Source organism: Plectropomus leopardus, chromosome 1 (genome assembly GCF_026936395.1).
Source record: "Plectropomus leopardus strain MGB_pleo_1.0 chromosome 1, ASM2693639v1, whole genome shotgun sequence".
NCBI lineage: Eukaryota > Metazoa > Chordata > Actinopteri > Perciformes > Serranidae > Plectropomus > Plectropomus leopardus.
The window spans coordinates 27,764,429-27,791,753 of NC_142176.1; the positions used below are offsets into that span (position 1 = coordinate 27,764,429).

The 27,325-nt window shown below is 39.6% G+C and overlaps 1 protein-coding gene across 3 annotated transcripts in view; it reads right to left on the reverse strand.

Annotated features, from left to right (window-relative positions):
• Positions 1–27,325, reverse strand: part of ush2a (Usher syndrome 2A (autosomal recessive, mild)) — a 242,465-nt gene that overhangs the window by 105,201 nt on the left and 109,939 nt on the right. For all 3 annotated transcript variants that reach the window (XR_015776845.1, XM_042488321.2, XM_088079180.1), the window contains exons 43-53: positions 27,119–27,281; positions 26,857–27,004; positions 22,689–22,846; positions 21,139–21,286; positions 16,791–16,946; positions 13,802–13,949; positions 11,787–11,929; positions 1,160–1,836; positions 540–709; positions 284–450; positions 48–136 (exon numbers count right to left, since the gene is read on the reverse strand). Coding sequence is in view for 2 of the 3 variants with exons in the window: in XM_042488321.2 (XP_042344255.2) it covers positions 48–136; positions 284–450; positions 540–709; positions 1,160–1,836; positions 11,787–11,929; positions 13,802–13,949; positions 16,791–16,946; positions 21,139–21,286; positions 22,689–22,846; positions 26,857–27,004; positions 27,119–27,281 (2,167 nt within the window). In the remaining variant the exon portion in view is untranslated. The remainder of the gene's footprint in view (positions 1–47; positions 137–283; positions 451–539; positions 710–1,159; positions 1,837–11,786; positions 11,930–13,801; positions 13,950–16,790; positions 16,947–21,138; positions 21,287–22,688; positions 22,847–26,856; positions 27,005–27,118; positions 27,282–27,325) is intronic.

Consider the following 27,325-nt stretch of genomic DNA (forward strand, 5'->3'; position numbering starts at 1 on the left):
GTTTTCATGAACCTGAGAGAAGTCAGCTTTAAAAGAGGTGCCCATACCTGAATAGACTCTGGCCCCAAGACCTTCACTCTCGGTGGACTGAGACCAGCTGGCCGAGAGGGTCTGGTGGTGATACTGACCCAGGGTCCTGCATGTATGTAACAATATGTGGTTAAAGATCAAGTTTGACACAAAGTGGTGAATTCCATAGAGCTGTCACTAGATGGTGTAAAATGCAACGTACACACATCTTGGTCAAATTTAATTTCAGTTAAGACCATAAAAGTGACCTTACCTGTGGTGTTGCCTGCCTGATTATAGAGCACAAGTCGATACTGATAGCTAGTCCAGGGACTTAGAGCTGATGAAGAGTCCAGGAAGGAAAGAGGGGGAGGGTCTGGTGGGAGATGGCCCACTGTGGAAACTTGTTGGGTCCCAGCAACTCTGCGCTCAATCAGCCACCTATGCCCAGCACAAGATACAAATTGAATTTCTATACCATTACGAGTTACACAGAGGGATTGAAGTATATGTATGTAATCAGCTCTCACCGCTCTAGTGGTCCATTGCTCAACTCCTGTGCACCCCAAGACAGGAGAACAGAGGTAGGGGTGTCAGAGTAAAGGTGAGGTGCAGGAACCCCTTCAGGGGGAGCGGGGAGGGTACGAAAGTCCTGAGACACCCCGGATACTGAACAACCCACACTGGTACAGGCCTCCACCTAGATTTGTAACATCACAACATGACACATGTTTCTAATGTTATCACTGTAAGGCTGGAAGTTTCAATCCATCATTAAATCCCCATCTTTGACTTCTTCTATCATTTCTCAGTCAACAATGTCTAATTCTGACACCTTCAACTGCCATGCTGCAACAATTATTAATTTGGAAATAACACAAAAAGAATGGGTTCAGTCTAATCTGTGACTGTTAACACACATGATTATTAAATTGCCAAAAAATAAATCTAGTTATTCTGTTTATAATCATCATTGGAACATAATCAGAGACAAATAGGGACTAACACTTGTTTAATTCTAACACTGAATTACTGAATTTGAATATCTTTTTAAAAAATCCATAATAAAGTCTTTAATCTAATGCTTTAATCTATCACTATACGGTACAGTGTTGTGTTTTTACCATAGCATCATTGTAATATATTGTACCTGGAGGCTGTAGGTCTGGTATGGCAGTAGGTCGAGGAAAGTGTAGCTGGTGGTATTCCCTGGAACAGTGACTGACAGAAGGGATGGACTTGAATTGGAAGCTGCACTTGAGAGACCAGGATTGGCATTGTGGAAAGAGTCCGGTTTAAGAATATGTTCATTTTTGGAGCTGTTTGCATTGTATTTTGGGTTTGACAGACTTGGGCTTGGGTTTATACTGGCGGTAGTGGGCTCAGTGGGGTTGAATGAGAATGAAGCAGGGCCTCGGCTTGTATTGTTCACACCAGGAGACTTGATCTGGTTGTCTTCTGTGATGCCAGACATCAAGCTGGGGAAAGTGTTATTGTGGGGGCTTGGTCTTGTACTTTGAATTGTGCTTGAGTTGTCATTACTGTCTGTGCTGACAGTGAATATGGAGATAAAGTTATGGCCCGAGCTGAGATATGCACCCTCAGTGCTGGACAATAGGCTCAAGTTACGACCTGAGCTGGAGTTTAGAGTTGTGCTGATGCTGGAGACTGAGCCGGGTTTGAAATCTAAAGAGGAGATAGAACTGGGGCGAAGATAGAGGGTATAACTGGTTATAATGCCGTTTGGTTGGGAAGGAGGAACCCAGGTAATTTTTACACTTCTAGGAAGAAGCCCAGATACAATGGGAGTGTCCACTGGTCCTGGACCTGGAGGTAAAGTGAAAAAAATGCAGAAATAGACAAAGAGAAGGGGAAAGAAAAATAGCAATGTGTTTATAAAAGAGTGAGAGAAAAGAGAGGAGGGGGATTTGTTCTGAAGAATTATTTGACAAGTAACATAAAGAATGACATCAGAAGGACAAAGAGTGATTTTGCCATCCCTATCCAAGGGATTAACATGGAAACTCTTTCTCTCTCAATTTCTCCCCTTCAGCTAGCAAAGAATGTATTTATGGATTTATGATGTACTTGAGACTGTTTGAATGTGAGTCTGGGCATCTTTAAGCAGAGAATTCAGGAGGTGATGTGATGTAGTCCAGACCGGACTGCTGCTAAAATAGTGGTCAAATTTCACATTGGCTTTGCAAATAAAGAACATATACATGCATGTAAATGTTGCACTTTACATCACTTCAGACTTAGGGTAGACATATATCCCAGCATCAAAGATTTATTCTGAAATATATATATAAAAAACTATCCTTGGCTGTTCTTCAGTCTCTCGGTTCAATGGCAAACTGATCAGGCCCAAATCAGTCTCAATACATCAAAACATATTTACACATTCTTTTAAAATTCTGATGATTGGTACATCTACAGAAACATTGAAATATTTCAAAGACTGCACTCAATTCTAATTTTACATGCTATTTACAGATCATTAAATTAATTAAAGGATTATGCTAAACTAAACTGTACATGCTACAAATTAAAATAATCATTTCCTACAGGTTCCCTTTATTATTAAAAGCCTACTGTTATTCTTAATACAATGTATCAACTTTCTATTTACAATGAAACAACTTCCTGCCCTCTGCTCTCATGCCTAAGTCCTGACCTGGAATCAGAGGCTAATCTTACCCCAACCGCTTAACAATCAGACATAACATTATAATTTGACACTTTGAAATCGAATTGATTACATCTAACAGTTGTTACAATCCCTGAAACCTTAACTAGTCTTTTGTTACGGGCCAAGTTGTCGAAATAAAAGAAATACCAGATTAAAGAAGATGCACTACCTGTTAGTAACCGTTACATTTACAGGTACCAAACGTAACTTAACATTAAAACTTAAATATCCTTAAACAATAGAAAAAAAATAATAATAAAACATGCAGACAGATAAACCATTAAATATGGCCTACTCTGTTTACGAGGGTATGAGGGTGTTTGATTACGTTTTACCCACCTGAAATATATATATATATATATATATATATATATATATATATATATATATATTTAAAAAAAACTATTACTGGCTGTTCTTCAGTTGCTCACTCACTGTTCAATGGCCAACTAGAGAACGCCACCAGAACCCCGTTTATATAGGTCGACTCGCAGGTGAGCTTATGCCTTTCTCACTTAAACAGAAATTATTTTTCGTGTCGGTACTGGATAAGGCATGGGGAAGGTGTCAGTCAAGATAACTCAGTGCCAAGTGGTATCGAAATATCTCCAGTCAGACTATACCTGCATCTGGGACTGTCCCCGCCAGATCAGATGACCTAAACTTTTTGTTGTCTCCAGAGCCGCTCTCCTCCCAGCAAACTCAGTTCAAGGTCTGTCCATTAACCACAAGCTAACACCGCATTTACAGCTAATATGAACGATCAGTTAAATGGTCCCATCAAACTCACGTGGACACCAAATTAGCCCGGCTCTGTCATTAAACACATTAATAACCATTAGGTAAAATTTGCCATTTGATGCTAACAGTTAGCCCTGACGATGTGTGTGTGCAACTGAACACACTCCCACAACTGTTCCCTGTGCTGAGCTCACAATCCTGCAGCAGAAGCTACAACTAGGGATGTAACGATTCACTCAACTCTCGATTTGATGTAATTCACAATACTGGGTTCACGAGGAGATTTTCTCACAATTTTTTTAAAAATACAAAATGAGATTACAGAAAAATTATGACTGAAAAATATATTAATTATTTCAAACAAAAATTATACAAAATACTGCATTTTCTCTTCTTTTCTATATCAAATTAAATAATCCCTTATTATTTCTGAGGTAAGGAATAAATGAAAAACACAAACTATGCAAGTAATGCATTTCTGGACATTAAATAATTAAAGTTTTTAATTAAGTTATAGATTTTAATTTTGATAGAATATGTTAATATTAAAAACTGAAAATTGAGAAAAATGTGTAGCATTTATTTTACTTCAGGTCAGGAGACCAAATTGGTGACAAATGTATCACAATACATCTTTTGGCAGAAGCACAGCTGTGGTCTCAGAGAGCAAGTGGATTTCTAATTTGGGTCATCTGTGTATTCATGTTAACTGCCATTATCAGTGCCTGGGAGTGCCTCAAATTCTTATGTCCAGAAGGTGAAATGATCCTCACTAGTATCAGAAGTATGCAGGCAGACAGAGATGCACATCAGAAGGCCACATGCACACACACACACAGTCACATGATGTACACATGTTCATGCACAGATAAGAACCTGCACAAGACTAGTCAGAGGGATATTTCACTCCACGGTAGCTCATTTGAAGGTAATGCCCCTTCCCCCCTCCTCCCCCGGCATTTACATCCCACTGTACTGCTCTATAATGGACACACACAGATGCATGTCCACATACGTAGACACACGCTTCCTGACACACACGCTCACATGCCCACACCCACGGTGATGCAGTATAGCAGTAACGGTGCTGTGTGAAGGGCAAGCAGATCAAGGTGACTGAGCGGACTGAGGGAGCGTGCTGCGTCGCTAAGTGCTACCGCTAACCGCTAACGGCTTTCCCAGATGGCGGTGTGTGTGTGTGTGTGTGTGTGTGTGTGTGTGTGTATGAGAGAGAGAGAGAGTGAAAGAAGATGAGCAGTTGAGAGTGGTGCGTGCATGATTGTATGAGAGATAAAGTGCGCAAGCATGGCAAGAATGTGCGTATTTTGCAGACTACTAACTGGTACGCTTTTCTGCATACAAACTGGGATGCCAAACAACATTCAGTGTCTGGCCCAGGATGCTCCAGTTATCCTAAAAGTTTATAGTAATGCTTATGAGGCTTCTTACAATTGCTTTGCCCCATACCTAATATGGATCCTGTGATGATCTCTTTCACGATGTCTCCCATTTTTTAATAGCCTGAGATTGTAGGTATATTTAGCATTCACCAAGCAATATTTTACTTTTCATAGGGTGGTACAAAAAAAAAAACAACAGAAAAGCAGGCAAACACTTAAAAAGTTAAAACCTGTCTGAAAAACTTGTTGGTTAATTTACTGATGGACCCCAATGATTTATGAAAGCAACAATGTATTAACAAATGAATTAGGCAATATAAAAAAATAGCATGAAGTTTAACCATATGTGCAAGCACAGGCACACACAGTATAATGTATAGTTGGACACAAAGAGAGGCACATGACTAGTGATACCCTTTTCTTCATCCATTAGCGTGTGTGTGTTTTTGAACACAGGAATATCAACAAAATAAAGGTGAAGGGTGCCTTTTTTATTGCCAATAGACCAGGGCTATGTAAACGGCTCTGTGACTTACAAGTACGCCTTTCTGTGTGTGCATTTTTTTTTTTTTTTTACTGGTGTGTCACTTTGGATATAATGGATAGGCCTGAAAACAGATTAGTAAACAGTAGAAAGCAGCATGGAGGCCAGTGAGAATGTTATGGTGGTTACTTCTTATAAATGTCTTACTTATTCAGTCAAACACGGTGCTGACTAATTTGGAACTGATGTTCGAGTGCTTCTTGGGTGGAGACGGACCATATTTTCTGGTGGCCTGTCATCTTATCGCACTGGCAAAGATGCTTAAATCAGCGTGAGCATACAGATGCTATGTTTTCTATCGCTGCTTGTGAAAGCTGATCGGAGCTGGAGCCGATAAATACCACTGACTACAGCAGTGTCAGTCTTGCTGGAAGTGAATGCTGATAGTACCTTTCCCAATAAATTAAAAAGCCAGATGTCAGGTGGTGTTTTGTGCAGTGGGAAAGGGGCTTAAGATTCAAAGATACATTAAAATGGCAGCCAGCCAGCTCATCACAAACACATTTTTTTTCTGTCTCCACCACAAATAAGCAACAGTATAAAAATGGTGATGTAAAGCCTGGCTGATTTTACAGATCACAAACTGTCCCACCAACAACCCATCTTTCTTTCTATCTGCATCTCTGCTTATGTCTGTCTGTCTCTTCCTTCTTCTCTTTTTCTCTGTCTGACCTCCTCCTTCCCTCCACTCACCACCTTTCTTTCATTTCCGTCTCTCTCTGTTTCTTGTGCTTTGTGTCGCAGTGTCTCTCCCTCTTTCTCTCTCTCTCTCTCTGGTCTCCCTGCTAAATAAACAATGCAGAGAGTTGACCTTTTGGGTTAACAGGTTTTTATGCTAGCTCTACTCAGCACTCACACTGATTCAATTACCACCAAAGGTCCACTGAACCCAACGAATAACCGAGGAGCCCGTCTCCCTGTCTGTCTGCGTGCCTCTCTGCCAGCCTGTCTGCGCACCTCACTGCGATCTTGTTTGCGGAGCTTTGAGGCATCTTTCTACCTGTTTATTGAAATAGGTATTGTGCATCCTTCTGTTACTTTGAGTATATTCTTGTCTGCTTTACTGTATTTCCCTCTGTCTGTCTGATCAAAATGTTTGTCTGCTCCAACAGACATGAAAAAACACACTGATAAAACATTAACAGAGAAGAAGATCACAGGTAGAAAGTCTTCAATTGCAATTGTTTTACCACAAAACACAATCCAGTCACCTTGATCCAGCTCCCGTCAACCACCCAAAATAACCCCCGTTGTCACCCCCCATTCCTCCCTCATTCCTTCTCTCCTCCCCTCCCCCAATCCCCCTCTCCCTCTAAGTGTTGAGTGTTATTTAGGCTTTACTGGCGCGTGTAAAATTCTGCAATTTGAAGGGCTGTTAAGTTTTTCAATTGAAATTTTCATTTAAGATGCAGGTGATGCTTTTTCCCTTTTTTTATTTTACTGACGCTTTACTGCTCCTTGGATAGGAGGGAACGAGTGTTGAGGGAATGCATAGCAACCCCTCTCTCTGGTTTCCTGACTCCTTGTCTCTCTTTTTTCGCGCCTCCTCTCCTTGCTGCTCAACTCGATTTTCCATCTCTCATCCTCCCTTTCCCAAATGCTCTTCTTTTCCCCTGTCTCCCACTCACCTTTTCTCTCCCCCCTGCCTGTCCAACCTCTTCATCCCTCATGCTTCTCCTTTTTCTTCCCCCTTTCCCTTCATCCCTCCCTCCACACCTCCCACCGTTACTCCTCCTCTCTCCAGTAAAACACAGTAGCAGAAGGCTAAAACAGGAGTGCGGGGCCACCAAGCCTTAAATCACATTTATAAGGATTTGGTTAGCATAGTAATAACACAATCAACTGACAGGGGCTGGGAGGGGGGAAGGGAGGAGTGTGTGTGTGTGTGTGTGTGTGTGTGTGTGTGTGTGTGTGCATGCTTGTTGGTGTATACATGTTAGGTAGCTTCTTGTGCATATTTGTGTGTGTGTATGTAAGGGCCTGTGTAGATGTAAGTGTGTACATCTGTGTGTATCCAAGTGAGGAAAAGAGGAAGGGTATTATTTTTAGCCTTGCACAGGGTCCTGTGCATGCATGTGTGTGTGTTTGCGAGTGTGTGTATGTGGGTGACTGGGCTTTTGAAGGTGAGTCGAGGCTCCTAGGAGTCATAATGAGGACAAACGCTGAGCTTTACTGTAATCAAGATGCTTACGACATGGTGTCAAAACGTGACAAGTAATACAGTGAGAATTTACATGGCATTTCATATCTTTACTTTTTCTTCAGATTATTTAATGTCATTGCTGCTTTAGGAGACACTGTATAAGGCAGTGAGAAAGAGGATGATGCATGACCAAGGTCACGAGCTTGATTTGTATCCATAATATCACAAGTATATGAGACGTACATTAGCCTATAAGTAACTACGACCATCACGATACCTGAAATGTCAATCATTCAAAATTTTCAACATCCTTTTTGAACTATTTGACATGACTTACTTAATTCCAGGTAACCTTCTGATGTATTAATGTACTACATAAAAAAAAACAAAACAGTGTTAAGTAATATATGCCATTCAAAATATATTGTGGAAATATGCTGCTGTGTCAAAATTGTCAAATCAGTGGAAATTGACTGGGTTTAGTAAGAAACCCCACTAAAAACATTCTTAAAAGTATTAAAAAAGCTTTGCGACTGCTGAGGAATCACTTTTTTTTAATTCACAGAAATGCATATTTTGCCATTAGAGCAACATGTAAATAGATGTTCAGGTAATGGGTATACAATATGGTCTTAACATATTCTAGCTATCTCTTGATGTGCAAAATTACAATGGATTATGCTCAACATTTCCCCTGGACAGCTAACTGAACAGAATACTGGGAAATAAGGTAGGGTTATTATTATTTTATGAATGCAGTCACTCATTCATTAAATAACATGAATTCTTTGTGTTCTGTCATTACCTCTAACCTAATTTCTGTGCATTTTTCTTCTTCGTGCTTCCTCTCTCTCTCCCTCACTTTCAGCTTTAAGTTCAATTAAGTCAAACGGTGCTTCTTTAATGTTCTTTTTTTTCCACACATGCGCACACACACATGCATGCACACGTGTGCGCACACGCTCGTGCTTACTTTCTAAGACTGCTTGGCTAAGACCATTTTGTCAAAACAGTGCTTTATTCATGCTCCCTATAACACTTTATAACAAACGCACATGCACACACAGACACACACACACACACACACACACACACACACACACACACACACACACACACGCTCCCTCTCTCTCCCTCTCTCTCTCTCTCTCTCTCTCTTAGATCACTTAGCTAGTGTGAACATGGGAGTAGACAGAGGAAAGGGAGCTGTCCAACACGGCTAGAGTTTATGTTCACAGGAGCCGTCTGTCTGTTCTGCAGTGGCAGGAATTCATAGGGACCAAATTACATTAAAAAGATGGATATAAAACTTTAATGGAATGATAAAAAGGAAAGGAGGAAGCATGGGTCTCTCTCTTCCTCTATTCTGTCATTAGCCTCCTTTCTTCCTCTTTTTTTCCCTCAATTCCTCATTTTACCTTTTTGCTCTCTCAATTTTTTTTCCCTTTCTCTCCATTTCTTATAACCTTTTTTCCTATATTCTCTCCCCTTCTCTCTCGTAAATACTTAAGGGCTAGTCCGTCAAATACAAGAGGTGAAACACACTTACTCTGTCCTTCTGTCTTTTCATGTTTGAGCACAAAGACTTAGACAAAGAATGAGAAAGGAAGAGCTATGACAAACGTAAAAAATACAAGTAGGGAAAAATATATGACAAAAGTGATGAAGAGATAAAAAGGAAAGGGATCAAAGTAATGAACACACACTTAAGACCTTACTGTTAATGAAGATCCATGCCAACATACAATGTATTATTTACAGTTCAATGACAAAGTGGAAATCTTGTAAGGTCAGGCTCTTTCAAAAGGGTTAAACCCAAAGAACTGCACTTATGTTAAGATCTACATGTGACTTGAGCATGTGTATGAATGTTTGTATGTGTCTGAGTGCATTTATGTTCAGGTATTTGCTCTTTTGTAAAAGTGAATAAGGTATGTATGAACTGCACTGAACTAAGACAACATACATTCCATGATAACAATTGTACTTCTTAAATATAAAATCATACTGAATGAAATGTAAAAGTGCCTGCTAAGGTTGTCAATTTTTTGAAGCGTGTGGGAGAGGAGATTAGGAGGGGAATGCAGCCTTTCCTGTCACTGCCAAGATGACGAGAGGATGGGTTTATGGTGACAAATTACACATCAATGTTTGAAAATCCAATCTGGCTGCACTTGGCTTTCTCCCATCATGGGTTTAAATCCCTTCTTAATAAAAGCTTCCATACCTATCATGTATTCTATTATTATGTTAAAAGATTTTTTTACGCATATTTTCAAATAACTGGGCACAATGGTATCTACTCTACATCCATGACTGGATGTGAGTTTAAATTGTAAGATGTGACATGTAATTGTGTGTAATTTATTAATATCATTATGACACAGGGGGCTGTGAAAAGGGATAAATATGTATAAAAGACCGACAGGGTAGAAAGGAAAATATATTAATCTATTTCACATGCACTCAAACATTATATAATAATTTCTTACATGGGCTCATGAGTTTTTAGAGGTTGTTGTTGCAGGATGGAGTGGTCTGGGTAGATGGGTAAAATCTATGTATCATACATCCCTATTATAGCATTATTGATTTATGCTGACAGATTTGCTATTGTGTCTTATTTTGCATATTTTTTCAACTTCAACTTCACCAGTCCAGTTGCAATTAAACAGAAATGGAAGTCAGTAGTTGGAAAAAACAAAAAAAAGAGTTTGTACACATTTCTTTCTTTACACCTTAAACTGTCAGTGTCAGTCTATGTGTGTGTGTGTGTGTGTCTGTATGTGTATGCAGGTGTGTGCGCATGCTTTTGTGGATGATTTTGTCTGCATGAAACTTCATGACTGTGTGTTATTGCTTGTGAGCATGAGGAGGAGTGTGATTGATAAGGAGGACAAGAGGGTGTGTGTGTATAACACATGTTCCCAGTGTGTGTGTGTGTGTGTGTGTGTGTGTGTGTGTGTGTGTGTGTGTGTGTGTGTGTGAGGGGGCCTGAGAGAGAGGGGAAAGAGAGGGATGGATGTTTGAACGATGGGGCACAGTGTGACCGAATGGATACATCTATTACAGTCCACACATGCAAAAACAGAGATAGAGGAGTCGATTTACAAACATTTGCACTCTTAAATGAAAACACAAAAAATGCAGAGATGTGTGTGTGTGTGTGTGTGTGTGTGTGTGTGTGTGTGTTTGCTAGAGGGAATTCAATTCTGAATAGAAATGAGAAAAGCATAGGGTCATAATTTAGTGCATCCTAAATATCTATAATTCTGTGTGTCTGAATGGGTGTGTCCATGCATCAGTGTTGCATTCATGTGCATGTGTATGTATATGTACACAGCACATACATTTGTTCTTACACATTTCTGTATGTGTACATGCACATGTTTCCAATGTATGCAAATCTCAGCTGCTTAATGATAATGTATGTGATAATAGTGTGGCACTAATTAATTTATAACTTTGCACTGAGGAGGCTGTTCCAGTGGCTAATATGATTCTATTACAGCAATTAGCCCACAATGACACTGGCTAGGTCACTCACACACAGACACACACCTTATAGTATGCAAATCTCACTCTGTCACTGTGTTTCACCCATCTTGCCTGTCCCCATGTTTCACTTTTAATATGCCCTGCCTCTGTCTCCCTTCCAGATTGTCTTGATCACACTGACCACCTCCACTAACAACAGAAAATAAATACACTTTTAAAATAAAACCTTGGAGACTTTCAGAGAATAAAAGAAAACTGGGCAGAGGCTCTGTTTTTTACACCATAGGCCATATGTTTAATGTGTGAGGCTATTGTTTAGATCATTTCCTAAAATCAGGAGATCTGTCAGACTCTTTGACTTTAACTTTGACTCAGCAGCACTGACGGCCAAGTGAAAGCAGAAGCCAACTATTAACCAGCTGCTGCCAGCCACCTGCCAGACAGTCACTTGCAAAACTTGGCTGGACTGTTGGCACAAGCACCCAGGCTGCACAATTCAGTAGGAGGTAAACAACGCCAACAACCATTACCAACAGGTAGCCTGTACAACAGCAGTACTGAGTGTTTATGTGACCCACCAAGTTTGTTTATAGCCAACAATAGAATAATTTATATCTTTTTTATGGATATTTATCAGTTGCTTTTGTCTTCTGCTGGTTTTAAATTTTATTTGTGCATTGGAACAGATGTTTAAGTTCATGCAATTGTGCTTAACAAAATTTTAAGTGTGCACTTGTGTGTATGAGTATGTGTACTTACTGTCCTCTGTGGTACGCAGGGTTGCCCAGGGGCCGACTGTCTGCCCATGTGTGTGTGAGACCACCACTCTAAACATGTACTGGGTGTACGGTGATAGGCCCTCTACAAGGTAGGAAAAGGTGTCTGTTGCATTTTCCATAAGCCTAAGAGTTAGCAGACACAAACATACATTTACTGACATGCATATGGATCCAGTCAAAATGTGCTGTTATTAAACAGGTGAACAAAGAAGGATGAGAAAGAATTGTACTAGAGCAGTGGTTCTCAATGAGGGATGTGGGGATCCCCGGGGTCCTTGAAGGAGTTCCTGCGTGTCCCCAGAAAAATAGGGAATATTCTTTTTTTTACCATTTGACTTGATTCTCTATAAATGTGAGCCCAATGTAACTGAGAGTCAGAGGAGTGACTATCCTGATCATAGATTTTACTTTCTCAACAGTTATGTCCTCAACTGTAGTTGTCCACTATAGAATTCTGATCTTTATCATATAAACCAAAATCTTTTCAAATGGAGGTCCCTGAAGTGAAATCTTGGCGAATGGGAGACGGTGACCTAAGGTGTATCAGTTAAGGGCCACCATGACATGAAAAGGGTTTAGAAGTTTGCAAAACTTTTGTTTTCTGTTTCTATGGATTTTGCAGGTCCTTATTTCTACCTAAAAGAGTTCTACCTAAACTCTTTTAACTTAATCTGCCAACTCTTGTTTTGTTCTTTAATGTCCAATCATAGATTTTCAGCACTGGACAGCTCCCTAGAATATGTTGGTCAGCTGAGGTTATGTGTACATCGTACATAATAATTGCTCTGAAATTTTCTTTCCAAAAATGTTAAATACATATTCTTAACACAATAAATACAAATATAAATCAGACCTGTACTTTTTTCTGGTAACATTTTCATTTTTTCCACTACATACTCAGCCCTTTATAGTGTACATGCAGCTACCATTCAGGATGAAAATGTGTGGGAATTTTGGGAAGCGGTGAATAACCAAACAACCACAAAGGAGATGTTTAGTAATAAGGCGCAAAAAAGTTTTCTGTTCAGAAAAGTTTGGTACTGAACATTTTGTGTATAATATGTAATGTACACTTGTATGTTTTTTTCTGAAAAAAAAAAGAAAAAGTCCAATGTGTCTCAGACATAATCCATCTCAAACAGATGTTAGTTTGATTTAAAGCAAGTGTTGGTTTAAAGTATTCTAATGTGTTCTTTATTAGTTTATTTTAAGTGTGATGTTATAAAAGTGTCAAGAGATACAATCTTGGTAATAAGAACAATATCTGTATAGCTTTTTATCATATTCCCATGTCACACCTGATCCCATATCATATAATCATACAAAGGAATCTGGGGAAAAAGTAAAAGAATATTGTCATAAATGAGGGACCGCTGACCATTTAGCATCAGATGGATAGAAGGGATGAATGAATGAATAAATCAGGGAACAATGAGATTTCCATAGCAGAGGAGGAGGAGGGCATGGCTGTCTGATATATAATACATGTAGCTAGTCATTTATTTATTACCACAGAATGAGAGCCTCCTCTTCTTGGATTAAATTGCAATTTGTTGTCAGGAAGCATGTAATGAATACATATCAGATGCACACCCTCTCTCTCCTTTTATTCCATCACATTTTCTCTTCCTCTCTCTGCTCTTTGATTTTTTTTTTTGTCTTTTTGACTCTACCCCCCGTCTCTCCAGCTCATTTCCTCTCTGTTTTTCTGATGGTCCGTCACATTGATGTGACATATTCGGCTGTGCTGTATAATGTGCCCCTTTATATGTACATGTGTATGCATATGTGTGTGTACACATTTTTAGGTGCATATATACAGGATGTGATACATATCTGAGAGTGTTGTATGTGTCATTTTCTTATTGCTGTTTACGATCATATGCCTCTGTCTGCTGAGGACAACTTTGTGCAACTGGTCTTTTTGTTTGCCTACTGTGTCTGTGAACTTTTAAAATCTAAAAATAAATGAGTCTAAATCTCTCTCTCTCTCACCTTATTACAGGCCTCTGAGGGGACGTCCTCATTTGCAGGCTGTAACGGAGTGGGCCTGGTGCGTTGGAGTGGGTGGGGGCAGACCAGGACACATTCAGGCTGGCACTAGTTGAATGGGCCAACTTCGGAGGTGACAGCCCATCTGGGGCTACGAGGAGAGACAGACACGATGGTGAGAAGAAGACAGGTGGACAGAACAGGTGATAAAGGAAGGATGGAGGTGGTGAAAAAGAGATAGAGGGATGGAATGAGGACAGTTGAGGGGTTAAACAATGAAGACAGCAAGGTAAAAAAGTTTACAAAAGAAATATTGACATTAATCTGGCTCTGCTTAGAGTGAAGTACAAAAAGAAGAGATGAATGAGGAAAGAGGAGACAGGAGTGAAGAGAGAACAAAAGAGAAAAAAACACAACAGCAAAAGAAAAATATTCCTTGTAAAGGAGGCTTTGAGTGCCACAAAGAGTTCAGATTTACGGATATACAACCACTACAACGTCTACGTCACAATCACTCACACACACACACACACACACACACACACACACACACACACACACACACACACAGAGCGTTATGACCCTGCTCTGTCAAGAGTGCCCCCCTTTTCCAGCGGAGCATGATAGCATAGTGCTAGTGCTGGAAAATCAGTAAAAACATCTTGATACAGTGTGATAGCATGCTCTTAGCAGAAACCGCAAAGATGCGAGGAAAGACAGAATAAGAAAGAGATAAGGACAACAAATAGAAGGAGAAAATGAGAGTGACTGTAGTGTTGACTATGTGAAATAAGAGTAGGCCCTTTGATGTATAAAGTGACCCTTCAATCAAACACACTGCTCTCTCTCCACTACAACAAGACTGATTGCTGAAGACATCTTATCCTAAAGATGGCTGTGTGTTTGTGTGTGTAAGTGAGTGTGTGTGTGTGCATGCATGCGTATTTGTATGTAAAAAAAAAATACTCAAAATGCTCTTTGAACACTGGTTCAGAATAATATTGGTTACCAAAATAAATCTTTACTCCAATTCACATTCTTTACCTTAGTGTACCCATACATAGAAACACATTTAGAAAAATCACACAAGCACTCTACTAAAGTGTGTGTGTGTGTGTGTGTGTGTGTGTTTGTGCTCATGCCTGCCTGTCTGTCTGTCTTTGTGACTTTTTCTTAAAGGCCGGCCTGTGACTTTTTTTGCAGTTTTGTCACTACCCTCTCTTGCTTTTGCTTCCTCTCTCTCTCTGCATTTGTATCTGTGTGTATGCAGGTTGCTGGGGGTAACCAGTTAATGATTCATTTGTTATCAATCTGTTTTAAAGGGAGATATATTGAATAACTGATTGCAACTACAAAATACCAAAAAAAGAAAAAGAGGAATTAACCAGAATAGAAAAAACAAACAAAAAATACAATAATGTTAAAGCAGGACACAGCTTGAAGTGTCACCTACAATCAGTATTAAGGATATTAAGTTCAGACTATTTCTTTCACTTTCTTATCATTAAGTCAGCATTGTTATGCAACTGGTAAATCTAAAGCAGTAGGGATCTTTTAAAGCTTAATGACTGCTTTTAAACTAAATTTGATTTAGTTTTTGATTTTGATTTTAGTTTAGTTTTTGTTTTAATATTTTAACAGCAAATAAATGATTTGAGAAATTATTGGACTAACAACATCAATCCAAATTTGAATTTAATTAATAAAATCTTTCTGATGCCCATCCCTAGTTTCTACTTTTTAATAAAGAAGATTTGCCAATAGATCAGCAAATTTGTCATTCCCTGAGTGTATAATTCTTAAAACAAGCGTTGATTTCTGCCTCTCTGACACACACACACACACACACACACAAACACACACACACACACACACACACACACACACACACACACACACACACACATAACACATACATCACAAAGACACACACTGTTGGTGAGCCTGTGTCTCTCTCATGCTGTGTTAGTAGGTACAATATCAGAGGTGTCACTAATCGTTTTAAACTATGCACTTTTATGTTCACTTCTCTCTCTCTGCTCTCCTCCTCCTCTGCTCTTCTGTCTCTTGCTCCACTATCTTCTCTCTGTTCTTTCATAGAACAAGGACGCATCAAGACAGTTTGCCTTAAAGAAGTCTAAAGAGATGCCAGAGGCACAGAGGTAGAAAGAGAGATAGAAAGAGAGGAAACGTCTGGTATTTAAAATTTATACTTTCTTATGCCTTTGTTTTGAACTTGAACAGTAGAACTTTCCGAAGTCTGTCTTTTGTTGTTCTCTGACTGAGACATGGGTGTGGTGTGGTGTGTGTGCGTGGATATTTATTCAACACTTTTGTTGACATTAGTTTAAGTGGGGAAATGTGTGTCTATAGGTGTGTGTGTGTTGCTGCCTGGTTACCATTATCTCCAGACTGCACTGATCAACTTTGACATTTATCAGTATGCACAATCAGACTCTATTCTACACAACTGCAAACACACACACGCACACACACAAACTGTGCGCCGCGTAAATCAGAAATATGTGTTCAGACCATTAAGTAAAATCAATGATGTGTGTGCGCGCGTGTCTGTGTTTGTCACTGCTACTCATTGAATAATTGTTTTTTTTCTGCTGCATAGCTAGCTATAAAAATGAACCTTTCCAGTTCATAAGAATAGCAATTAAAATCAGAGTAATGAGATAAAAATGTTACAATGGTTCACAGCTTGTGTGTAGAGTTAGAAACAAAGCTACAATTATAGCCATTTAAGTCAGATCATACACAATTAAGTGGAGGACAAAAGTGCCTTTTAATAATGGAGGCCATAACCAAACTATTACACTCAGTTATTTTCTGATCTGATGTGCGTGCAGGTCTATATTTCTAGTAAAAAATATGTTTGTAAGGTGTAGTGTGGTGCTTGGAGGAGAACCTTGACTGTAGCTATGTTTTTGTGTGTGTGTGTGTGTGTGTGTGTGTGTGTGTGTGTGTGTGTGTGTGTGTGTACCTGCTGGGGGCGTAGTAACATAAAGCGGCAGGCTCTCGACACAACCCTGTGTGTTACAACCTCTGATCCAGAAGCTGTAGTTGGTGTAAGGCTGTAGGTCCATCACAGACAACCAGCTGCCTGCTGCCGCACTTCCATCCAACACACCATCACAATCTAAGAGACAGAGAGTCACACGAAGAGACATGTAAGCAAGGTGTCTATACATATCAAGTGAGGAGGAAGATGTTGATGTCTTGCACATTTGATTGATTTCTTTACCTGCTCAATGATAAGAATCACAACTATGATGGCCGAAAAAAGCGATTCATAAAAGATACTGAAACCCTCTGATTGGTTGATAAAATGGTTGGTTGACATGCTCTGTTCGACCAAATTCTTGTTGGTCTGACATTCGCTAGTGTTACTCTCATAAGGCTTTGTGTCCACTAAAGCGCTCTTTTATTCCCCCCAGCTGAAAACGCCAGGTGTTCCTGAGCGCTAGAATGTTTTGAGGGCACAGCGTCTTCTAGCCGAGACACTTCAGCTGCGTCTGTTTGCCAGGATATGGAACATCTGCAGAAGTCAAAATGTCATCACAAGGTACAAGTACTTCGGAGCAGTATGTCCGCTCTGTTGTTGTTGTTCAGTAACTTAAAGTAGTATATGACAGTTGGTCTTTGTAGTATTTTTCCCTGTATTTGTACCGAAAGTTGGACATTTATCAGCTCTCAGTGATAATGTAATTTAAAAAATAATAATAATAATAATGATAACCAAATGGTGGAAAAGAAAACACTATGGTGGATACAAAAACACAGTGCTCTGTGGTCGATTTAGCTAATCTAGAGATAACAGATTATTTTCCTTCATCAACCAATTGACTATTTGAAGATTAGGTAGAACTTGAGTCGACTGAAATTTTCTTTGGTTGACTACAGCTCTAACAGATACATTCAACAACAGAGCAAAAATAGAGGAGAATGAGTGAGAGTTCAAGAGAGGGGAATACTGACTGAGATTAACTGCGAGTGATCAAAAGAGAGAGGTCTCCATATCGAGGTTATGCAAGGATAGTCAAAGAAAAAGGATCAGAAAATTACACTATGTAAGCCTATCCAATATATTTTGATGGACACACACACACACACACACACACACACACACGCAAACACATCAGTTTTGTGTGAACTGATGAAGGCAGTGTGTATCAAAGAATCAAGGGGTTGTGGGTAACTAGAGTGAAACACCATCTCTCTCTTTCTTCCACACCTCTTCTATCCTTCTCTCCACTCATTTTAATCCGTCTCTTCCTCTGTGAGGAGCAGATCAAAGTCCCTGACTCTGTGTGTGTGTGTGTGTGTGTGTGTGTGTGTCTGACAGAGAGAGAGAGACTCCGTGAATATGTGTGGGTTAAAGGATGATTGTGTGTTCTGCTGTTTCCCCATGCTCCTGTTCTCATCTTGTTCAATTTTCTTCTTCCCCTTTTCTTCCACTGTCCAGTTCTCTTCTTCTGTTTTGTTGGTCCCATGTCTTATGTTGTTTTTACTAGCAATCTTTTCTAATACATCTATGGAAATATGAGCTTCTCATCTCTCCTCCTCTCTATATTCTATTGTTTACCAATATGCGTCTTTGTTCTTCCTTCCATCTTCACACCACTGTTATGCTCTGGATTCCTATATCATCTCTTCTCTCAAGTCACTGGCAGTAGATAAAAAAACTTGTCTTTTCTACACCGCTCTGGTTTGATTACTGCTTCTTTCACTTCCCCACCTGACTTTCTAAGTTGCCATTGTTGGGGAGGAGTGTGTTTGTGTGCACACATGTAGGTGTCTCCATCCATATTATCCTGTTCTACTCATCTATATAAAAAAAACTTACTTAAACTTACTTTACTATCTACAACTTTGCAGTAGAAAAACAATCCCATCCCTATACTCAATTAAGTCTCATTAGTTGTTGCAACAGTTTTGGGGTTGATACTATTTCTTTCACAGATTTGATGGAAATTTTAGCATTTTTTTACCACTTGAGAAGTGATGAAAATGGTCAAAAACCCTTCCAAAATACAACATTATGACACCACATTATGACCTTAAGGAACACCGCAGCAAAATCCATGCTGGGATTGGGAGTCAAAAACTTTTGACATTTGGAGATTTATGTAAGAATCACATTTTAAGCAACTGAATGGTGAATATTTCTGTTCTGGAGAGAAATCCTCTTATAGTCAATATACCTATAAAAGCTATACCGTATATCCTCTGAATGCTGAGGCTCTCTAGTCTCAGGATGTAAAGTTTCATGAGACTGTGATATCATGGAGTTCACAATAGGTCATTTTATATAGTAACGTCAAATTTCAAAAAGGGTCTCACTAGTATGAAATGGCTAACATTACTATGGGAGCTAACATCATCATATATGAACACAATTGGGCTCACTGAATCCACAAGAGTCTCAGTCAATTTTGCAATTCTAAGATGGTTTAGAGAACCCAGTATGCAGAAATGTTTAAAATACAATATTTAAAAAAAATACTTTTATATTTCATGCAAAAAATTGCATGGTTTTAGCCAAAAACTGCATGGGACTAGAATAAAGTGGGCTTTTTTATAATGGGAAGACTCATAGGCGCGTATAGAAGCCCTTTTTTAATTCAGATAACTTGAGTTGAGAGGTCATTATTAAGTACCCCGCTACACATTATTTAGTACCCCAACAAGCTTGCATGACCTGCGGCCTCATTTACTGTATAACTGTTGTATACGCACAAAAGAAGGCGTACGCTACTTTCAAAGCAAACTTTGGGATTCATAAAAAACAAACTTGATAGGAAAAATGTGCGGTCCTTCACGGATATTTTGACCCATGAGTACACACAGAAACTGGTGAGGAGACGAACTGCGACTCAAATGGCAGAGGGATGAAGCACGAGACTTTGATACCATTGTGTAAAATAAATCGAAATATTATAACTCACGTATCATAAATGAAGAGTGTAGATGCAGAAAAGGATTAATATAACTAAACAAACACTTGTTTGATTGATAATCACTGGCGTGCACACACGAAAAACATGATTTAGAATACTAAAAACAAGCGGGGATAACTGTTAATGTAAAAGAACCCTTCAAATATGTCCTGTAGTTATTAAGCGTGTTAGCGTACTCTCCACACCTGTAGCTTTTCAGATACAATCGATGCATGGATATAAAAAGGTATTATTATTACTGAATATTATGTGGCACTGTTAGAGAATGAGGTGCATGGGAGTCTCAGGAGGGAGTCCCCAATGATACCTGCCAGTCTCTCGTCAAGGGGCGTGAACTCCCCTTTCTCCCTCCATGGCACACAGCTCCACACACTCTGTCTGTGAAGGGCAAAGTGTTTTTTGGCCTCCATTTTAATATGGGACCACTTCTTTTTCATTTGGCCATGGTCCGACCCTCTGAGGCAACAGCATTTACAGCATCTGCCACACGCTTCCACTCTGCTGCCTTTGTGGCATTTGTAATGACGGTGCTGTGTCCACCAAATAACATTCACTTACGTGTGTCAACCTCCCCAACAAGAACTTCAGCTGCACATGTGAAATTTCTTTTCTTGCCCATCCTCTCAGTGTCTCTCAGTGTTTGCCATGCTCAAACTCATGCAGGTAGTATGAATGAATATTAATTAATGGCGTTCTTCTGACCAATTATGGGCACATGTGGGTGGGACAAGAGATTGACTGAATTGACTGAATTTCGAGTTGACTGTGATTTATAAAGGAAAATGTGCATGGGATGTGCGTGCACACTCTGTTATAAATCAGGATATTTTTGTGTGTCCTGTGTTTTATCTGAACAGCACCTTTAGTCAGCTTTCCTGCGCACAATTTTATAAATGAGGCCCCTGGTAGGTACGAATGGATGCCTTACGTAGACTAGTTTCACATAACACCACTACCTACCTTAAAAATGAGCATGGTACAGCCCCTTACAAACAGTAATGTTGGTTGAGATGACCAGCAGTCCTGCTGATCTCTTAGGGTTAATGCATGATATACATTTTTGTCTGCGTAGCACGCAAATGTGCGATAAATGCAGTCAAATCTGAAAAGGCATAAAATGGTACTCTGACTATCTGTGGCCTGGAAAATATGTGATATTGTGTATCACCTATGCATGTTTTATGTATCTGTGCTTTGGCGTGTGTATGTGCAGGTTCACTGTTCAGGTGATGTCTTTGTTTAGTGTGTGTGTGTGTGTGTGTGTGTGTTTGTGAGAGAAAGAAAGAGAGAGAGAGAGAGAGAGAGAGAGAGAGAGAGAGAGAGAGAGAGAGAGAGAGAGAGAGAGAGAGAGAGCAGAGCTGTATGTGTTACCTTTGCTTTTGTAGTACAGTGTGTAGCTGAGATTCCCATTTGGTCTAGGCGGGGCTGTCCAGCGGGCCCGGAGTGATCGAGAGCTCTGATTGGCCAGTTCCAACAGTATAGGGCCTTCTGGGGCCATCTCCAAGGTACGCATCTCCACCTATTTTATAGGGAAAAAGAAAAGACACACGAGAATACTTTTGAATGCACTATATCTATACACAGTATTTTACTATAATTACTAACTATAATTCTACTCACACTACTCCAGCTGCTATAGATGTATTTTTGAAATAAAAAGCATTTATCATGAAATCTGCCCACATAATCATGGTTTCATGCTATCACAATATATTCCACTCAGTGTATTAATATAAATGCTAAAATATAAACTTCAGCTGAAGTTAAAGTGTAAAATGAAACCACTCTGCCTATAGTTTTCTATCCTCTTCTTAAATCTTCCTTACTCTATCTCCTGCCACATTCCTCTCGTCTTTTCTCCCAATCCACTCACTCTGCTGCTTCTCTCTTTTTACCATCACATCGCTGTCTTCTTCTGTCTCATTTCCTCCTGTCTCACACTTCCGTTACCCTCCCTTTGCATCCTTACTTTCCACCTCATCTCTCACTTTGCTCTGACCATTTACTCCCATCCTCATCATGTCACTTTCTCATACCTAAACTCCTTCCTTCCCTGAATCCTTTCTTCTCCTTTCTTGTCCTTTCCTTGTCCATCCTGTCATCTCTTCCTCCTCCTCTTCCTTTCACCCTGTTCTTACCCCTCCTCTTCCCAGCATCCTGTCCTCTTGTTCTGCTGTGTCAGCTGTTCTCCTGGTGTTTGACTAAATATGGCGTCTGTATTGGAAAAATGCCCCAAAATATGGCCTGTCGTCAGAGACATCGTTGAGCATGGAGTGGCATTTGCTACCAAATGTCACTGTCGCCACGCCAACCTCGTTATTGAGCCGAGAGAATCGATCACCTTTATGACGCCCAGTGACACACGCGCACACACACGACACACATTCATTTGGTAAATGTCTGAGTAGGCATTCCCATATGTGGACCCATGTTTTTGCATAGTGTGTTTTAGTCACAGCGATAATCTGCATCATAAAAATATCAGTGTAGCTGTTTTGGCACTTTTGTTTCACCGGTTGATGTGATGTGATTCATCCAATAGAGAATTTTATTGAGCTTTTACTTTTGCTGCTCTAAAAAGTGTGAGGTAGGTCTCAAGAAAATGTTGTTTATTACAGAAGTAGAGTTTTATGTGTTTTTAGTAGTGGCATGTAAAGTTCATGTGGAAAATATACAGTGCAGTAAGACACTGAGAAGTGAACTCAAAAGTTAACAGAAAAAGGAGTTTCTGCTGAAATTTCAAGGACAGAGATGTTTTAGTATTACCTGCACTGCTTGATTACTCAGTAGTCACTATGCAGAGACACCACCCCAGTGACTTACAAAGCATGTCTATCTTCAAATATATCACAAAGTACCTTGCAGTTTATCATCTTAATAAATCAATTAATAGTGTGTTTACTAGTAAGAAGTTCACTGACCATTGGTCCTTTGCCACAGCCCCGTGCTGTACAGGCCTGCAGCCTGAGTATGTGTCGGCTCCATGGAGAGAGTCCCTCAACCACAAAGAACCTCTGGGAGGAACTGGAGTTTAAAATGAGGACTCCATCCAGCCAGAGACCATAACTGGTTATAATGCCTGTCAAAAAAACACATGCATTTATGAAATGTGTGAGATAAAGAGAAAAAATAAAAAAGGCATGGGCAAAGCATTTTCAGGCCACAGTAGGCCTGACATTAAGCAAGCCACTGATGGCTGAAACTTTTCTGAGTGACCGTAACAAATTAGAACAAAGTTTATTGTACAGGAGTATCTCTGTGCAGCACATAGTATACCTTATGGACATTACCAATGCGTTGCATTTATTTCCTGCCCTGAAGCATGCACTGTTCCTTCGTATATCACAATTTGTGTATCACATGTGTTATCATAAGACGTTAGGGTTAGGGTTAGGGTTAGGGTTATTTAGTTAGACATAAGAGTTATTTAGTTAACCCACATAATCAGGAGGGTTGCAATCACATGATGTTTGGGCAGTGGATGTGTCAAACAAACACAGGACTTTTCACCTGGAGACAGGTGTTCAGGACCGTGGGAAACGAAGTGAACTTTGAGTTATTCTCGGGTACAACATCACCTTGTTTTTTTTCCTGGACTTAACCTTATGCACCTTTACTTTCCTAAACCTAAAGCACATGCGTTTTTCTAAATCTACCATATTAGCTTTCCTTACCTAAACCTAATCTATGTAACCTTATGTTAAGTACATAACTTTATGATAGGTATGTAAAATGACGAAAATATTTGTAGGGGTAATTTGTTAGGTGTCCAACAAACTGTTGTATGAGGATAAGTTGACCACCTCAGTCAGCACATCATAACCCTGACTCAAATGCCAAACTATAAAACAAAACATCAGTATAAAGCCAAAGAAAATGTCTGAACTTTTCTGTCATTCATTCATGTTTTATATCCATTAATCTGAACATAATGGTGTAATGGTATGACAAACACACTGGAAGTGTGTTACAGATTTTTTTAGACCTTATTTTTTCAAAGATTTCCACTTTTTTTTTTGTTTAATACTATTCACGCTCTGCTGCCACTGGTAACTCACACATTGCAGGACTGTGTCCAGACTACCAGGAATTCATATCGCAAAGTGAGCTCTGCTATGTTGGGATGCAGTCTGGGTCATTGGATTACAATGCAAATGAAAACTGACTTAGGGGCTCCAGACCTGCCAGTCAATGTGTCCTAGTGTGATCTTATGATGAAAACAGCACTGAAATGACAAATGTAACCATAGGCGTTATGAGGATAAAGACCCTCTAAAGGACAGTAGTACTGGAGCGAACATGCACACACACAAATGTGGGTGCAAATAGGTGAGCACAGGCACATCGACACTCCCCACAGGCACACTAAAATACACACACACATGTCCATACACACATACATACACGGGCACAATAATTACATTACATTACATCCACCTAATAAAAAAAAAAAAAAAGAAACAGTACGGTGCCAAATGTGCTTTTCCTTAATAAAAATGCATACAGGGGGCTCAAAAGATCAGTGCTAAGAACTAAGAGTCTATTCTGCTTTAATCATGTGTGGGTTTTATTATTGCTCAATACAGATATACACACCTATCAGGGAAATGAAGACACAAAAACCCCACGGACGCCAACTACATCTGGGAAGCTCTTAATGTGGCCAATCACATGCGTGTGAGAGTGTATGTGTGTATATGTGTGCAGACGTCTCTGTGTGCTTGTGTGTGTGAATAAGCCCATATCAGTATAGGTTGTAATAAAGACAGGTTGGGAAATGAAGCAGCGAATGCATAACAGGCTTATTTCCCCTCTTTGTCTGCGTGTTGCCCCGACCTAATCCCCGAGAGGATTATCCCCCACAAATCCCTGCGGAATTGGGGAGAAGGGGGGAGAGAGAGACACAGAATCTCACTCCTCTGGAACCCATCACCATCATCATCGTCATTGTTGCCGACCATTTATGAGGAAAAAAAAAGGAGTAAATGAAAAAAAGAGGCACTGAGCCCTTCTTTAAGTAAAAATTAAAGCTTTTTAAGCATGAGATAATCGGGTAATCATGATTAAGTGTCTCCTTGTTATGAATTTCTGTCATCAGATGAGAAAAGCTTTAAGTAATTTATCCAGGCTAATATGCACACACATCTCATGGTTTATGGTGCGAAATGCACTCATGTGGCATTAAGCGTAAAACACACATGATTCACATTACACACACACACACACACACACACACACATTCTGGAATTACACATACTTTAACGAGCATGGCAGTAACATTTGATAATACGTGGCGGTGTGTCGTATGTTGTATGAGACTGTGAAATGGGGTGGGAAATCCTCAGATGGTTTTCATCACTCAATTCATTTGGGTTCATAAGATGTGCATTTGTTAATATGGGCCTTTGCAATTCATGTTTGTGTTTTTTTTGTAAAAAAAAAATACAATATTGTCAGTCTCCCATGTGGTAGATGATGTTAACTGAAGCTACAGTATTTTAGTTATTTGAAGAGATATTGAACCTTTAAGAGTTTTTACAAAAGGGTGAGACACAAGGACATGTGATTGCTTGCTGTAAGGGCTATGTAATGATACGTACACTGAGTATATGTTTTATATGAAAACTGTTGTTTTAATGTTCTTTTTTGGGCATTTTGTGCCTTCATTATAGACAGAGGAGTGATGACAGGAGAGGAAGAAATGTGAGATGCAGAAATGGCTCCAAGCAGGACTTGAACGGGAAACTTTGAGTTTAACCCCTAAGATATAAAGATGCCTCTTGTTTTTTATGCCTTTTCAAATGTACATTTGAAAACGTGTATTTTGTGATTAAATTTAGTATATATTGCGTCCTCGTCCTCGGTGCCTGGCTTGTGCATTTCTAATAAATACCTAAGTTAAAATTTAAAGTTAGCATAAACAATTGCAACTATTGCAGATTCCTGAATGCTAAATGGGTTAATAATGTGTATTCAAATATAGGTAAAAAAAAAAAAGATGAAAGAGAGGTGGTGCAGAGCAAGCAGTTGTTTTTTACTGTTTTGGATGAGATCATCTGCTATATTTTGAGGTTTCTCAAATGTTGATATGATACCTGTATTTCAAATAGAAGTATCCTGATTGATCCTCGCCATTTCCCACTGAAACAAATTAGTGTATTGCAAAGTTAAACTCTGAGGAAATTTTAATTTATGCAACTTAACTCTAAAACTCTATTGTGCAAGAAACTCTTCTGTCGACAACTTTGAGTCTTTTTACTCCAAAACATCTGCTTACAGAAAATATATGTGTGCTATGCACAAATAACTTTTTTTTATATAGCAGTTCCAAGTCCGTAGCAGGATTTGAAATTCACATCCAATATACATCAAACACATCTTGTCCAGCTTTGTGCAATGGATTTTAATTGGTTGTAAGTAAATTACATGAAGGTAAAAAGAGTAAAACACTGAGAGAGAAAGGCAGTCACTGTGAATCTGTGTGCTCCCAGCCTGCAGTTCTCTATTCAGTCAAAAGGGAGCACTTTTCATCCACTTAAAGGAGCTTGGTGAAGCACTGCCCTCTCACTCCCGGTCTCCGTTAGTCTCTGTCTCAAATTGTATGTTCGCCCCCCATCTTTGTCTCTCCAAGTCCTTTATGCCCTCTCCTTTTGGTTTCTCCTCCCATTTTCTTTTGCTCTAAATGTTTAATCTCTATCTCTTGCACAAACACCTGATTCCCCTTGCACAAAAGGAAAGACTTACCTGTTTCATAGTCACACGTACGGGATACCTTTACAGTTGTATATGTCTTCATATCCGTGATAGTCTGGGTTATGGTAATAACTGACAGCATGTATTTAAGTCCACAGTTCAACTAATGTTATCCTCATTGTGACTCTCGTCAATGTTTCTCCTCTTGTAAATGTTTTATCTCTTACTAATTTCTTCGCATTCTTACATCTTCCATTAAAAAACAATTATTTAAAAAACATACTTGAGTGGGTTTTGGTGTATTTAGTTAAAATTTATCATTACTCTCGTGTTGATAAATATTTCTGCATATTTGAATGGTTTGGCTATCTAATATGTCTGTATGTGTCCTCTCACCATTCGGGGTATCAGGAGGTGTCCAGCTGACGTTGAGTGCATGTGGGGACAGAGGTGTGACCAGCGGCGCAGGAACATTCTCCGGGGTGCTCTCCTCAGTCTGAGCCTGGCTGGGAGGGCTTAAGGTACAGCCACCTCCCGTGCAGGCCTGCCGTGAACGCACACACACACACACACACACACACACACACACATACAATGGCATAAATGTATTTATGGATATGACAAACAAATCAAAAGAATGAAAGAGTGAGGGACTCACAGCGACTGTGATGATGTAGGCTGTTCCGGGGGTCAGGTTGCGTAGCGTGTGATCTTCAAAAAGTTCTGAGCTGTTATAGGCAAGCACAGGCGCTGCACCATCATGTGACAGGAAGATGGAGTAGAACTCCAGAGCGCCATTTACCTGAGAGGGACGTGACCACCTGGAAAGGGAGAGAGGAATCAGCAGACGTGGAAATAAAAATAC